General features: G+C 31.9%; 1 protein-coding gene across 2 annotated transcripts in view; it reads right to left on the minus strand.

Moving 5' to 3' along the window:
• Positions 1–254: 254 nt before the first annotated feature.
• The window catches only part of Mgat4c (MGAT4 family member C), a 180,788-nt gene continuing 163,993 nt past the window's right edge, over positions 255–17,049 (minus strand). For both annotated transcript variants that reach the window (XM_069989435.1, XM_069989430.1), the window contains 4 exons: positions 16,017–16,088; positions 11,348–11,500; positions 5,279–5,426; positions 255–1,417 (listed from right to left, as the gene is read on the minus strand). In XM_069989435.1, coding sequence (XP_069845536.1) covers positions 279–1,417; positions 5,279–5,426; positions 11,348–11,494 — 1,434 coding nt within the window. In that variant the 5' untranslated portion in view covers positions 11,495–11,500; positions 16,017–16,088 and the 3' untranslated portion in view covers positions 255–278. The remainder of the gene's footprint in view (positions 1,418–5,278; positions 5,427–11,347; positions 11,501–16,016; positions 16,089–17,049) is intronic.

The raw sequence follows: 17,049 nt of genomic DNA on the forward strand, positions 1-17,049 counted from the left end.
GGACAATCAGTTGAAACTAGGAAACAAAGAACATTTAAAAATATAAATGGAATTAACATTAACCATGTTATGATATTCAACTGTAAAAGTGATAATTAATATTGTTGTATTAGAGTAGAATTGTATTGACAATTATAAATCAAAATTTCCAAGACTATTAACTTGTAATACATGTCATCCATTGCTTTCCCTCTAAAATACAAACATAACAAAAAAAGGAAGGGAGCAAAACAAGAAACAGGAAGACCGACCTCAACAGCACATAGTGATTTAATTGGCTAGGAAGTCCAAATGCTAATACTTCTAATAATTAGCCATTCCTTTTGTGTTTTGGTAACAAATATCCTCATACAATGTACATCAAGTGGGACTTTTTGATTTACATCTGACATTTCAAAGTTTCCATTTTTGAACTCCCCTAGTGTTATGTAAGAATTGCATTGTCTTTGGTGTTGGGCACCTGTTTTTCGCCCAACATCTAGTGTTCCATGATGCAAAATGTCATTTTGCCGATCCTCACTTCCAGTAGTCACTTTAATTTTTTTGATTACAATGGGATGTTGAAATACAATGATGAATGTGTCTCTCCTTGAAGGCGGCTTGCCCCAGAAGTACTCATCAACAGTGCTATAGGCCTTGCTTGCGTCATAATTCTCAAACACATTCATATTGGTGTAGAGACTTGCAGGGGGATTGTCAGGGATGTCGAAAGATTCCTCTTCGAAGTCATCATCTTTCAACTTATTCTCAGTTCCTTTGTAGGATGAATAATAACCCATGTGCTGAAAGAGAGATGGCTTAAATCGGATCACATTTTTCTGAGTAAGTAGTCCCCGGAAATGAGTCAATAGCCAGTCACAAGGCATTTCTTGATAAAACATTAATAAAAAATGTGCCAGGCGTGGGAGATCATGAGAATGATAGAGTTTCCCAATGTAGCCAAGCTTAGAAAATTCAAGGGTTACCCAGTAAGTTCCTTCCAAAGATGCAATGACTTTCTTGATAGTAGTTAAGAAATTTTTGGCACATCGAACATCGTCTTCAAGCATCACGTAATAGTCTGACGTATTGGCACAAAAGTTAAGCAAAAAAGCATAATCTACATTTTGCTTGGAACGGAACCTGACTCTATCTTCTGGATCATTGTAGTTTCTTTTAAGACCATCCAGAACAGGGTAATATTCCTCAGGAGCATGTATAACCATTAATCTTCCTGCAATAATATGATGAGCAAATTTCTGTGTAATATCATGGACCATAAGATCACGCCAAGATGAATTAAAGTCTGCTAGAAGAACCACTACTGATATTTCCTTCAATTCTTCATAGCTGGACTGCTCAAAAATGGATTTGATTGTGTCAAGTAAATAACTTCCTTTCTTTCGTTTCACTGATGAAAGTCCAATTGTTAGATACCCTAAGCAAAATAATTCAAAAGGAAAACAAATCATATGGGAAATAATTTTGAATAAGTTAGAAATACAAAGGGCTTAACTTTATTGATAATTCCTACATAAAATGTATAGTGTCTAATGCACAAGTATACATGGCATATTTCCATCAATATTTGTTTATGAAAACAACAAACATGGGTTAAGGTTGCTGTTTTTACTCATACTGATAAGTGAAGTGGTATGAATGTTTAAGAAAGCATACATATTTAGGTAACATACATGATTAGGTAACACATATGATGAAATAACACACATGTTTATGTAACACTGTTCAGGGAACATGAAATATTTTATTATTTATTTTATTTTATTTTACTATCAGTTGTGAGGACTGAACTCTGGGCTTGGGTGCTGTCCGTCAGTAATTCAGCTCAAGGCTAGCACTCTACCACTTGAGCCATAGTTTCATTTCTGGCTCTTTCTGCTTATGTGGTGCTTAGGAATCGAACCCAGGGCCTCATGCATGCAAAGCAAGCACTCTACCACTGAGCCACCTTCCCAGTCCACATAAAATATTTTAAATAGCAAAAATAGAAGGGAATTCACATGGCTGAAAATTTAATTTCAAATAATGAAAAGGGAAACTAATTCATTTTAGAAATCTCTAAGTTTTCCATATATAATATTTCATTTGTCTTTGATTAATATGATGAACTTGCAGCAGGGAATTCATAGCTAGAGTTGACAATTATATTACAAACTTTACCTTGTCTATTAATGAAGAAATAATACAATTAAGATATTAATAACAAACTTATTACTGCTTAATTATGTATTTCATTATTTAAAAACATAATAATGATTTATTTGTTTTAAAGGACATTTCATAAGTAGGTTTGGCTAGCGAAAGTTTTATGCAGACATTTAAAAATCTGAAAGTAGAAACTAGATGCTTTTAATGAATAAAATGACCAAATAAGGACAGTTCATTTGAGAAGTCTGTAACATTTTGTATATTTTAATATTTCTAAAGATCTTATATGATTCAAAGCTCTACAAAATTCTTGAATCAACCTTAGTAAAATGAGTAAATGTTTATATGCAAAAAGATCATTAATTTAACATAGACAACTTCAAGATATAATGATTTCTATAGTACTGAGAAAGCTCTTCAAAGTACAACTTTTCTTACTATGTTGTCAGAAATTCAATTTCTACACATTGTTCAAATAGCTTAGCTTACCACTCTGACTTCTACTGACCAGTAATATGTGATATAGTAGCATGGTTAAATTGTAAACCACTAAGTTTTACTACTGTTCAATAATAGAATGCACTCACAAAAGGCAGTCTACATAAGAATAAGTTTATAAAACTTATTTGTCAGAGCATTTTGAATGCACCTAACAGTTTTTGAGATAAGACATCAATTGCAGATAAGGAAAGGAAGGCCTGATGTGATGAGCTGGTCTTCCATAAGGGTAATGGGACCCAAGAAAGAAGTTGTGATGCTACTATCCTTTGTGTAGTATTGCAGTTATAGAGCAAAGAAGGTGCATTTCTGCCCACACATATTAGTAAGTGTATCATGAAAAGGGAATGAAAAATATTTCAATAAGGGAAGACTAATAACAATAGCTATTTGAAGTAGAAAAGTAAAAGTAAAAGGAACCCAAACTAACATTACTGTACTCAACCTGAGAATTATGACCTCTTCTGTATAAACACTTTTTACAAAACGAAGTTTTTATGCAGTACGTATAACCTACTTAAAAGTTCTATTTTAAAGTTCTATCTAAATGGTATCATTGCTATTTTATTAATTATGATAAGATTCATATTTATCACATGTACATATTAAAAATTTGTGTTGTCTATTACAACTTATGCTTTAAAATTAAAATGGAAAATGTGTTTACTTTCTTAGTGTTCTGTGAATTACTTGTACTTTTTATAAGTTAGGGAGTCTGGAAATCTGAAATATATTAGGCTATGCCTTCTCTCAAATTTCTTTTTTCCAAACTAATGGCTGTTTCATGTTCACCTGAACGAATTTCAGAATCATTATGACCACTAGAAAGATTTCCATCCTTTATTAGGATGTACTCTAAGAATGTTACCTTATTAGGAAACAAGATATATACTGATATAATTAGTTTAAAATAGTCTTAAAATATATTATTCCACTGAATTTGTAGATAGCCTTTAGCACTATTGCCTTTTTCACAATGTTAATCCTCCCAATCTATGAGCCTGGGAAGTTTCTCTACTTCCTTAGTTCTGCTTTAATTTCCTTTTTCAGGTTTTTGAAGTTTTCATCATAGAGTTCCTTCACTTCTTTAGTTAATTTCTAGTTTTTTTTTTGTGGGGCTATTGCTTTCCTGATTTCAGCTGTGCTCTTCTCATGATTGACATACAGGAAAGCCATTGTTTTCTTAGGGTTAATTTTATATCTTGCTACTTTGCCAAAGTTTCAAATCAGCTGGAGTTTTGGTACCCTGCTACATTTGTCTCATTTAGGGAGGGGAAGGGTAATAACAAAATGCTGAAACAAGGACATAGGATGACCCATTGCAATGAGGATACTCACAACACAGAATATTGGAAATGAACGTTACAACTTCGGCGTGCAGGGAGGAGTAGGGGAAGTGGGGGAGGCAAGGAATAGTGGAAGAACAAGGAGGGGGTAACAATGCTCAACAGGAAAAGTACTCATTGCTTTACTCATGTAACTGTCACCCCTCTGTATCTTTACAATAAAATACAATTTTAAAAAATAAAAATTGAAAGAAAAAAAATATTACTCCAAGATTTCAATGTGTCATTACAAGAATGGGAGAGGACAGAGGAAGAAAGCAAAACCATGGGTGATGGAGATATGGACTTAATGTACACTACCATGAACCAAAGAATGTCAAGGGTCAACAGGAGATGGAATGATGGAAAAGTCAAGGAAGTTTTGAGAAAAATGTAAAACCACTCTTTCTCACTCTGTCTCTGCCTCTGTCTCCCTAGATGTCCCCCTCCCCATACACTTGAAAAAAAATCACATATTCTTCAGACTAGGGAAACAGAAGGCGTGATATCATAGTCACTTAGATCATGACTTTTCTGTCACACCAAGGAGACAGCATGGAAAAACCTATCTTTTCTTATTGCAGTTCTTACTTGAATTGTGTTGTTCTTGTCAACTGAGACAATCGCAACAGCCGGCTTGCTATGCATTCCTTCTATTTTCTTTCCTATCTTTTAAGCCCAGGTCTCTTGACATCATCTCAGAGAAGACAAATTTTAGGTGGCTGTGATTTTTTTCCCTCCCACCTCTAGGTGATGTCCATATAGTAGCTCAATGTTCAATCTAATATTCTCGGTTTTCTATCTTGAGTGCTTCAAATGGCTTGTTAGGTTAGAAGATTCTAGCTTAGAATATTGAAAGGAAATGTGAACCTGACAGTACTTTGATCTTAACTCTGGATTCCAAAACTATATTTTTAAACCATCTGGTTTATAGGAGTTATAATAGTCCTATAAAACAATACTCTAAATATCAGTACTTCAAAACTGTCAGCAGAGGTCATAAAACCAAACCTTCAGTTCAAAACTATAGGAATTGTCATTATGAAAAGTTATAAATTTTAATTTAAAGTAATTTTTATGGTTCCTTATCTCCTATTCACTTCAAAAAATTGTTAAGATGTTACTAAAATTTGGCATTATTTTTCCATTAGAATATTTGCCACTGGTGAAGCCATATTGAAGTCCTTCTTGAAGTATATATTATGGTAGTAAATTTCATAAAAATTTTTATTGCTATTGAAATGGAGCTATTGTTTTCAAACAATATTTTTTATGCAATATCCATTTAAAAGTATAAGGATACTTACGCTTTCTTTGTAAAGGTGTGGCAGCTAGGTAGCGGTAGGTGACATTTATGGCTCCTGAGAAATTAGATAAAACCTTGAATGTGTGAACATAGCGTTCTGAATTCAGCTGATGTGTGGATGTTTCCCTTATTAGTTGCTTGTCGCCTTCCTAAGTGCCAAGAAATAGACAGATAAAATAAATAAAACTATTTTCTCTCATATGTGAAAGCTAGAACTAAAACTAAAACTAATTTGTAACTATACAACTAAATACATATGTGGTTGGATAAAAATGTATGTAAATGTACTAACCAAAGGACGGCATTTGCAGGGGAGAATTCTTTCTTTTTTATTTTTATTTTGCACTGCAGAATTCAAGTGTGAGTGTGCGTGTGTGTAGCCTAGGACATTACACAAATGCTTTGTTGTGCTATACCTAACCCTGAAGGGAGAAATCAAATGGTGTAATTCCTTAGAAAAACAAATTCATAGTCTAACAAAATGAATGCCAGGAAACTGGCAATTGAAAAGTGGGGGAGGTGTCAAAAGGAAGGATTTAGACCAATAAAGACAGAAAGGGAGGGAGTCAGAAGGCAACCATAATATTCTATGAAATTAAGAAAATTGAGGAAAGGAGATGGATTGGGAGGGATGTGGAGAATGATGTGACATTGATAAGAATGCATTGTACTTATAAATAAATTTGTTCAATGATAATTTCTTTGTACAATTACTTGTAGTAAAAATATAATTCATAAATATGTAGATGGTCATGAATTAAAGATATTTTGCTCCTTACATGAAGAAAATATGAGTCTTAGTTTTAGTGTGGATAATTATAGAAATCTCAGTTATTTGCACCATGAGGTAAAAACCATCACTATTCACTTGTATTCCTGTAGTAGTATGTGTTATCCTCTGCTGTATTCCATTCTTGTTTTTGTTCTGTTCTGTTTTGTTTTGTTTTGTTTTCGATCATGGGGCTTGAACTCAAGGCCTGGTCACTTTCCCTCAGCTCTTTTACTCAAGGCTAGCACTCTACCATTTTGAACCAAAGTGCCACTTCTGGTATTATGGTGGCTAAATAGAGATGAGTCTCATGGATTTTTCTGCCTAGGCTGGCTTTGAGCCACAGTCCTCAGATCTTAGCCTACTGAATAGCTACAATTACAGGTGTGAGCCACCAGCACCCAGCTATTCTATTGTTTTCACTAAATCAACTTATATTTATTTATTTATTATTGTAAAAGTGATATACAGAAAAATTTAAATATAACCTTATTGAATCAAAATCTATTCTTATTGTCTTTTACATGTGTGTATATATATCCATCTTCTATTTAAGAATATTTTATGCTTTATATTATTTTCAATATTACTATATTATTTATTATATCATTTATTAGTTTGGATAATGAAAGATTATTTTTCAAGATTTATACCATATTTGTCATTGGTAAAATGACACAAAGTCAGGTAATTAGCACACATGAATAACAGCATTCTCTTTGGTCTACATAAAAATTCTTGCTGCTTTCATGTTAAAATTCAAATATTTATATTAATGAAACATTTAAAACTTCATGTTAAAATTCAAATGTCTATAGTAATGAAGCATTTAAAATTAAAAGCAATTAAAAGCATTAAAATCTATTTTAGCATTTCCTATAATTCTAGTTTCTACCAAATTTGCCACTTTCAAAAAAGTTAGAGGCTTTCAATTCTAATCTATTTACTTTCCCACAAACACTGTCAAATAATAGACCAACCATATTCCCATGGTGGTAAATTGGAATAGTCAGAATCGTGTGAAATTTAGAAAAAGTTTTATTAAGGACTTTATGTAATCACATAATTGAAAGCTCCAGTCTTGTGGCATTTTAAATGTCCAACAACCTCCAGTAGGATACATTTGTTCCACATCAAGAGATGTTGCCTTAGTTATTCTTATTATATATTTACTTTTATAACATATTTGCTCAAGTGTGTTTGTGTGTCTGTAGTATTCTGTTGAAGGTAAAATATGGACCCACTTTATTTAAGAGAATTTTTATTCATTAGGTAGTTGACATTTTATGTGAAAAACAAAAGAAAGGAAAACAAAAATTCCAATTTTCTTTAAATACATTACTCTAGGCATCAATAATTTACATTTTTCTCCTTTGTTTGATATTGATATAATGGTAAATTTTTATTATCCAGTCACTAGTTGATTAACTATAGTTACATATACTTAAGAAAATGATACCTAGTTTGTTTTATTTATATGGTTATTAATATATATTTGAGACAAACTAATGAAGATGAGAAAAATTTGTAATGTTTTCTACTTTTCTGCATGTAGTTATGGGGATCCATTTCTATTACAAAGTATAGAAGATAAAACCAGATGTATGCAAACCATTAACACAACAGAATGAACGAATATATTATATATTTAATCTTAGTATTATTTATCTGTTGTCACTTAAACTTTTGATGAACCACTGTTCTAAAAGACTGGGCAAAGCTCAAACATAAACATCAACATAAATTGACTGGTACATTCCATTATATAGTCTGATTTGGATATGAAAATGATTATTAAATTAATATTTATATCAGTGTCCAAACTGAAATTATCTTAGAAAAGAAATAAAAACTATGACTAGAAATGTAAAAGATTTTTAATTACTAACCTTATTGAATCAAAATCTATTCTGATTGTCTTTTACATATATATCCATTTTTATTTAAGAATAATTTTGTTTTATACTATTTACTATCATTTATTAATTTGGGTAATGAAATTTTTTTCAAGATTTATACCATGTTTGTCATTTGTAAAACCTATAGTCTTTCAAAATACCTGACAATTAAAATCCAGATCTGAAATGTATTATACATATATCAATGTAATATTCACTGTTTATTACTTGCATTTTTTACAAACAAATATTTTCATTTATTTCTGTCAATAAACTTATAACAATGATTAAATTTGTAAAAAACAATTAGGATTTCCCCAAAGTAACTAGGCATGTAATTAAGCATCAACTGCTTTAACAGTAATGTAATGGTATAAAGTCTAGAAGAAGTTTTATAAAAATCATAATAGTCACAATACTGGCTTCATTTTCACATACTGTTTTTATGTGAAGATATATTCTGAAGAAGTTACAGGATATTGAATGTCTGTCTCAGAATTCTACTTTGAACATGAAAAATTGAGGCCTTTTCAGTGAGAAGATCACAGAATGACATACCTGCATGAAATGGGATTAATTAAATTCCCAAGAACAAGCTTCTTTTCACTTTCTATGTACACAGGTAACTCAGCTATCACCTGAGTCAGCTGGGTTGGCTGCTTCCAGAAGCATCTATGTGAACAGCCATAGTCTCCTTAAATACCTTCTTTCTTTATCTACTATAATATAGTGTATTTCTCAGTAATAAGACAAGGCTTTATGACAATAACTTTTCAGGATCAAAATGTAATTCAATGGACTAGGGACAGGCTCTCTCTTTCTCTCTCTCTCTCTCTCTCTCTCTCTCTCTCTCTCTCTCTCTCTCTCTCTCTCTCTCTCTCTTTCTATATATAACTGCTGTTTTGAAGATGCTCATATCTTAAAAACTGAATTGGTTGGGCATGCAAAGTTTATTCTATTAGTATGTCTTGTAATAGTATTTGTCTCTTCCACTAATCTTGACTTCTCCTCTGATTGAAAGTTATATATCTCTAATATATGACATATACTAAACTAGTCATATGTCTATAATTCACGGCCTCAATTTTCTAGCACAATTAATAGAACAGAATGTGCTAAGGTACTCCAGGGACATCAATACTTCTGTCCATCTGATTTCTCTGAAATTTAATTATTATTACTCAGTAAATAAACCCTACTAAACCTTATGTTTAAAACTTTTATTCACTGTAAATTATGGAAGACAAAAACATAAATTTATTTAAAAAACACAAATGAGAGCCACAACTGTTAAAAAGTAACTTCATTATATTACAGTATGAATTTGTCAGAGAGTATATAATTTAGGAAAACATTTTAATGAAATATAATTTTAACAATGAACAGAATGTTTCAAATCTTTATATGTAGTGAGTTGGGATAAAACTCAACTTACAGTGAACTTTAGATAGAATTTTCTAGAAAATATATATTGAAAATAGATTCAAAGAAATTTCCATAAGAAATTGATCTTTAATAGAAAGCATTTTCTTTATGTCTTTTTTACATTAGCTAGCATAGATAAATACATAAGACTGGAAATAGTCACAAAATGGAGTATTTGGTTTTCTTATTGATATGTACTAAATTTTCTTACTGATTTCACATTGAATTTAAAGGAGTTCATTCACAAAAGCTCATTTTTTTTTACAGTAGTTTCTGGTAAAATTTCACTTGAAATTGTACTTGAAATCATGGAATAAAATAAGTATTCAACATATAGCACTTGCTTGATTTACACAACTTGGTTTAGAAAAAGATAAAAAGAATAAATGTTTATTAAACAACTGAATCACTATAAAATCTCGAATATATCATCTAAATTCTATTAAGAAAAAAATAACTTGATCACATTAGCCCTGTTCTATAATCCTGTTTCATAAACCTAAAGGCTAGGTTAAAAAATATTCTAAAATACATATAGATACTTCCTCCACTTAGTGATTTGCTTAAATCAAATTCTGTTACCCCATGGTAATTTTAGCTATGATGGATTGATTATACATGGTAGAATGGAAGTGATCTAAAATTAAGTGTCTGGGTTAGAGGTAAAAATTTAGTGCCATGTTAATATCTAGGGTTCTGAATAATTTCATCATCAAAAAAAAGGAGCTTTTGAAAGCACGATGCTCTATGAAGGACTTAGAAGGGGAATCTCTACAAGCTAAAATTATATAAATAACGTTTTCCTACAGTCCTTGGCTTGAATTTAGGGCCTGGATGCTGTCCCTGTGTTTTTGTGTTCAAAGCTAGCACTCTACCATTTGAGCCACAGCTCCATTTCCAGCTCTCTGTTGGTTTATTGAAGATCAGAGTCTCATGGACTTTCCTGATTGGCAGGCTTTGAACTGTGGTCCACAAATCTGAGCCTCCTGAGTAGTTATCAGGAGCCACCAGTGCCTGGCTTTCTATGACTATTAAGTTATAGCATGCTTAATAAAATAAACATTTTATTAGGAAATAATCTTCCAGATTAGTTTTGAGTTTTTGAAATAACAATATTATAATAACCATAATAGCATACAGATTAGGAAGATATCTATGCTCAATTTACATTTTAAAAAATAAAACATAATATTATATAAACATCAGACATATAATTATATGATGCTTATAACAGTAAAAACAAAAATAACAGCAAGGAATGTTTTGATTTCTCTGAATTAGCCAGGAAAGTCCTTTTGTGGATTTCTACATTTCATATAAGATATAAATTCATATAACAGTATGTGCTAATTTTTCTTATCTATTTTTAACTATAGGACAGTTTGCACATCAAAATCTACCTTTTGAAACCTTTTCAATTATAATGCACATATATTCAAATTCAGAATCACAAAGAAGAATCAAGCACACATTTAAAAATATTGCTTACATGAAACAGCAAAATTTTGAAAATTTCAGCAACATAGGAAAGCAGAGAAATAGGAGTAACATTTGTTTAGCAAATTCAAACTCATTCAGCATAAAACAGCTAATCTTTGTAATTACATGTATATATTTGAGACACTATGTACAGAAACTATTAGAAGATAAAACCTGTATCATGTTGATAATCCGAAACTATTAGAAGATAAAATCTGTATCATGTTGATAATCCATGTAAACAAAATAAATAAAGATAAAATCAGAAGGTATATCAAATACCTATATCTCAACATTTGGGAGACAATAGCAACAATTAAGAATTTAAGGTCAGCCTAAGATAGAGTGATTCAATCTCAAAAGAAATAAACAACAATATATAAAAAAATACATGAACAATTTTCTCAAAGGCTACTACAGAAGCTTGTAATTAAAGTTAAGATCATAAAAGAAGGTGGACTTTGGCCTTATTTTGAATGAAAAAAATCTCAAAACTTACCAGAACATAACTATCTTCAATGTACAAGTTCATAAATAAAAGGAAAATGACGACAACTCCCAAGAATGAAACTGTAGAACGTTTTCGCAAGCATCTCATTTTATCCAATATTTGAAAAGTATGTTTTATTTGATGAAATTTAAACATTCTCCCCTGTAGAAAAGAGGCACTCATTAATTTTGGATTTGGCATCGGTTTATCATGTGTAATATATGTAACATATTGCAATATAATATGTAATATAACCTTTCAAATATCTTAGCTAAAATTGTTTCAAGTTTAGTTTATAAGGATACAAATATCATTGACTGTATTGTGAAATTTGTTGCATGGGCATACTAAGAATAATTTGACACAGTGGTTTCAGAATACTGATACTTACAGAAAAATCAAAACGAAAAGTATATCAAATTAAAATCCAGGGAATAAAATACAAAGTAGAAAGTGTCATCAGCAGAGTACAAAACATAGGGGATAGAATTTCAGGACTTAGAGATATATTAGACCTAGTAGAAAGAAGTAGAAAAAGAAGAGATTGAAGAAACATAAAAGAGGAATTTACATTCCATTAAAAGACCGAATTTGTAAACTATGGGTGCCTGGAAGGGGAAACTAAAACACAGGAACTTATTCAACTAAGCAAAGAGCACCTTTATTCCTGAAAAAAGCCTATTTGAGTACTAGAATCACTTAGAACACACACAACATACTGTACTAGAACATCTCCATGACATACTAAAATTAGAACAGTGAGCATCCTAACCAAGCAAAAAATATTGAAGGCTGTAAAATAAATTATGAACGAAGCCTATCAGAATAACAATAGATTGCCAAAGAATAATTTCTAAAATAGTTCTTATTTTAGAATTCTCCTATTCAATATTATTTCTAATAATTTTTTTAATTTTTCAAGTGTCCATAAATTCTTTCTTCTATTAATGCATCATGCTACTTGCAAACATCACTAGGAATCTGTCTGAAGTTTTATGATTCATACATTTTTTATTTCCTGAAGTCCTTCCTACACATAGTTGTTTTATTCTGAAGATGGACCCAGGTAAAGGGGTCTAAATTCAAACTAATTAGTACCCCTAAGTAAAACCTATCATGTTTTGTAGAAAAACATGGTTTATTAACAGAACAAAACCTTTCAAAAAGAAGAAAAGTCAAGAAATGATAGAATTAAAAGTCATTTATATTACCACCCCTATCATTTTGACCCAATGATGTGATAAATGAAGATGCCAAAAAATAAAAATAGAACTTTGGAGATGCAAAATATATAACATCCAAAATTCAAATATACTTCCTGGTAATATTCACACATTAGGAATGACAGGAGATCTGACAATAGATCTACTGAAAGAATAGAAAGAAAGAAATGCAGTCATTTTATCCCACTACTCCCTAAATCATGACCCAAAATTAAGTGATTTAATAAATATTTAAGGCACTGAGTGTCAAAGTAGCATCTTAAGCAACAATAGATAACAATGTAGTTATCAACAGGAAGTTCATTATAAATATAAAGATTGATGGATTAATAATAGACGATAAAGGAAAGATAAACTATACAAACATTAATCAAAAGTAGCTTGGAGTATACATTAATGACATCTAAATTAATAATTGATCAATTTGCCAAAGGGAGCATAGCTATCCTAAATATAATGAATACAAATATAAATATGTAAATATAAAATATAAATGAAGCAAAAATTGATAAAAATAAAAAGTTCAAAATTATGCTTAAAGATTTTAATATTCATCCATCATTAATGTGACAGGATAAGTAAACAGAACATCAGTGAATATAAAAGATATTTACAAGTCTATCACAGAAATTAATCTTGTTTGTGTTTAAGCAATGACCCATCCAACAGCGCAGCTCTTTTAGGTACATGCAGAACATTTACCAATACAGAATAGTTTGGGTCATAATTCTCCTGAATTTAAAAATACTAAAATTATAAGTATATAACATAATAATAACAATAGTGCATTAGAAAGGTCCTAAAAGCTCTCAACCAGTTGGAAATTAAACACACTACTGATATACCATGAGTTCAAGTATGGAACAACAGTACTAGGGAAATAGTTCAAACTGAATGAAGCTAAAACCTACAATACACACACTTTAAGTTTGATGCAAGCAGTGCATACTTAAGTAGGAGAAAACATCAATGTTAGATGTTTATGTTTGAAATAAGAAATGCCTATCATAAACTATATGGGTTTTAACATCAAGAAGTTAGCAAAATAAGAACCTAATATGATGATATGTAGTCTAGTTCCAATAATCAGGAGTCAAAAGCAAGAAAACTGTGAGTTTGAGGTCAGTCTGTGCTATATAGATCAAGATCAGAATGAGCTAAATGGAAAGAATCTATTTCAAAATATAATGGGCCAGGGATAAAGGCCAATGGTAGTGCCTTTGCTTAGTATTCATGAGAATCTGGGTTTAATTCCAGACACTGCCAAAGATAAAAGAATAAAAATGAAAGAATAAGTGAAATATTGAAGACTAAAAGAACAGTAAAACTCAATGCAATGCTAGTTCTTAGAAGATCTCAGTAAAATTATGTCTCTAGTCAGATTAATGGAAATCAACAACAATAAGAGACATAGTTACTAAAGTCAAGAATAAAATTTTATCTGGGTGCTGGTGGCTGATGCCTGTAATTCTAGCTACTCAGGAGGCTGAGGTTTGAAAATTGAGGTTCAAAATTAGCATGGACAGGAAAGTCTGTGAGACATTTTACCTCCAATTAACCATCAAAAAGCTGAAAGTATGGTAGTTTAGAGGAAAAAGTCTGAAAGACAGTGTGCAGATCTTGATTTCTAATTCTAGTTATGGCATACACACACACACACACACACACACACACACACACGCAAATGTCTCATCAATTACTCTGCAGCCATTGTCACTGGAGCCGAGCCATAGGCTTACTGTAAATTCTGACTCAATATTCCATGTGTATTTCAAAAAGGCTCTCCCTTACCATTAATTTAAACTACTTTTTTTATTTTGAAAATACCATACAGAGGGGTTACAATTACATGAGCAAGGTAATGAGTACATTTCCTAACAAGCATTGTTGCCTCCTTCTTTATTTCCCATCCCTTACCATCCTTTCCCATCTCTCCCCCCCCCCGACCCCCCTAAGCGCCAAAGTAAATTTCGTTTTTCAAAATAACGTCTTGTACATCTCATTGTTGAAGTAGGTCCACCTGTATCCCTATTTAAACAATTTCTTTTTTCCAGTAGATGAATGGATCAAGAAAATATTGTATACATACACAATGGAATTCTATGCCTCCATCAGAAAGAATGACATTGCCCCATTTGTTAGGAAATGGAAAGACTTGGAAAAAAATATATTAAGTGAAGTAAGCAAGGCCCAAAGAAACATAGGTCTCATGGGGCTGGGAAGGTGGCTCAGTGGTAGAGCACTTGCCTTGCATGCATGAGGCCCTGGGTTCGATTCCTCAGCACCACACAAGCAAAGAAAAAAGCCAGAAGTGGAGCTATGGCTCAAGTGGTAGAGCGTTAGCCTTGAGCTGAAGAGCTGAGGGACAGCGCCCAGGCCCAGAGTTCAGGCCCCATGACCAACCCCCCCCCCCAAAAAAAAAAAAACATAGGTCCCATGGTTTCCCTTATTGGCAATAACTAGTATATGTCTGAGACAAACAGAATCCCCAAGATAAGGACTCAAATGGTTTTTCTTTCTTGCTATTGTTTCTAATATATTTAAACTTTTTTATATTTGTATTATCAAGATATAATAATAATACTCTAGGAATTTGGGGCTTATAATTTTGTTGAAGGGACAATAAGCTTCTTATTTGTTTTGTAATTGCCATAAATTTTAATTTCCAGATTAAGTATGCGAAACTCATTTTCATATAATCTATTTACTTTAATCCTCTTTTATAAACACCTGAAGACTGAGTGCTAACAATAATCAAATAACCTTTTTTTCTTTTACATGAACATCCTAAGAGATGAATGAATTCTGCTTTATATCCTTTAATCAACTTGAAAGAAGTTGAGTTCTTGTCACATAATGTGAGATGAATCCTTCATGTTCAATGATGCTGTGAGTAAAAATTTAACATTTTTTAATTTTTTTATCATATATTATTCACCCAGCTATTAATCTGTGCTACTTTTACATTATGACATTACATTGTAGCTGTCCCCTAGAGTGCTGTTATTTTGTTCATCACTGACAAAATTCTCATCCTCAACCAAAATTTGGTCAGGCTCCACCAAGCTCTAATCTTGATCTAGACTTCATCTATAGTTTCTAGTGAGTTTTTCAGATTCCAGCCACCCCTTTCTTCATATCTCTTTATGTTTCCCAGTACCTAATTAACCTACTGCTCCAAGTATTTTATCAATTTCCATAGTCTTCCATACAGTCACATCCGGATCCTTAACTATACATTTGATTTCTTTTGTTGTGTTCAGAGTTGAGCTCAAATTCTCTCTTCACTGTGAAATGCCCTCTTCATAAATAATTGAAACCAGTCATAATGCAACTCATGATAAGTAGCCCAAATGAGTTTTTCTCTAACAGCTTTATTGTCATGATTTGGATACAATCAGATTTGCCATTGGATCTCTACCAGACCCTCAAACACAAGCCTTTAAATACTTTACCTTCACTCCTGTTTGATTGATGATGAATACATTGATGATTTCAACTTCTGAGTTAGGGCTGAAGATGACAGTCTATTGAGGCATATAAGAGAGAGATTTTGATTGTTAAGATTTTAAGTACACAGTCTATAAACTGTAATATAGCCCATCTGAATAGAAACTGAATTTGAAGTCTTAAGTCTCTATTTTTAAGAAGATGAGTTAAAGTCCTAAAAAGTTTGAAAAGTATCTTCTGTGCTAGAGGTCTGTTTTTCTGGCTCTTTCTGTCCCCAGTGTGAATTCACTGCTGCATTCCCAAGGATAGAAAACTCCTAGGTCTAGTTCCTTTATGGACTTCTCTCTTTTCTCTATTTGATCCTTTCTCCTACATGATTTTTCAGTCAACTGAGATTTTCTAAAACTTCTTTCCACCAACTCTACATCTTTTTCTTGTCTAATTATCCTTATATGCAGATGATTTGATTCTATACTTAACAGACTCTAGAAACTCTATGAAAAAGCATCTAGATCAGATTAAACTTCTTAGGAAACTTAGTAGCATATAAAATAATACTTTCTGCCCCCAAATGCAGTATATAAAATAATACTCCCTGCCCCCAAATTCGTATATACTAATTCTAGGAAAGACATCAGGAAAGCTATTCCATTTGCAATAGCCTCAAAAACAATAAAACAGGTCTGGGAATGTGGCTTAGTGGTAGAATTCATGCATGAAGTCCTAGGTTCTCTGCCTCAGTACCACATATACAGAAAAAGCTGGAAGTGGTCCTGTAACTCAAGTAGTAAAGTCTTGAGCAAAGGAAGCTCAGGGACAGTGTCCAGTCCCTGAGTTTAAGCCCTAGGACTGGCCAAAAACAATAACAACAACAATAAAACATATTTATGTATTAATGTAAATAAGGAAGTGAAAGAACCTTATAATAAAACCTCTAACACCTTAAAGAAATAATTGAAGAAGGCACCAGAAGATGGACATTTTTCCTATGCTCATGGATTGGCAGAATCAATATCATGAAAATAGCCATACTGCCAA

Source organism: Dipodomys merriami, unplaced genomic scaffold (genome assembly GCF_024711535.1).
Source record: "Dipodomys merriami isolate MVZ:Mamm:240054 unplaced genomic scaffold, mDipMer1.0.p SCAF_10, whole genome shotgun sequence".
NCBI lineage: Eukaryota > Metazoa > Chordata > Mammalia > Rodentia > Heteromyidae > Dipodomys > Dipodomys merriami.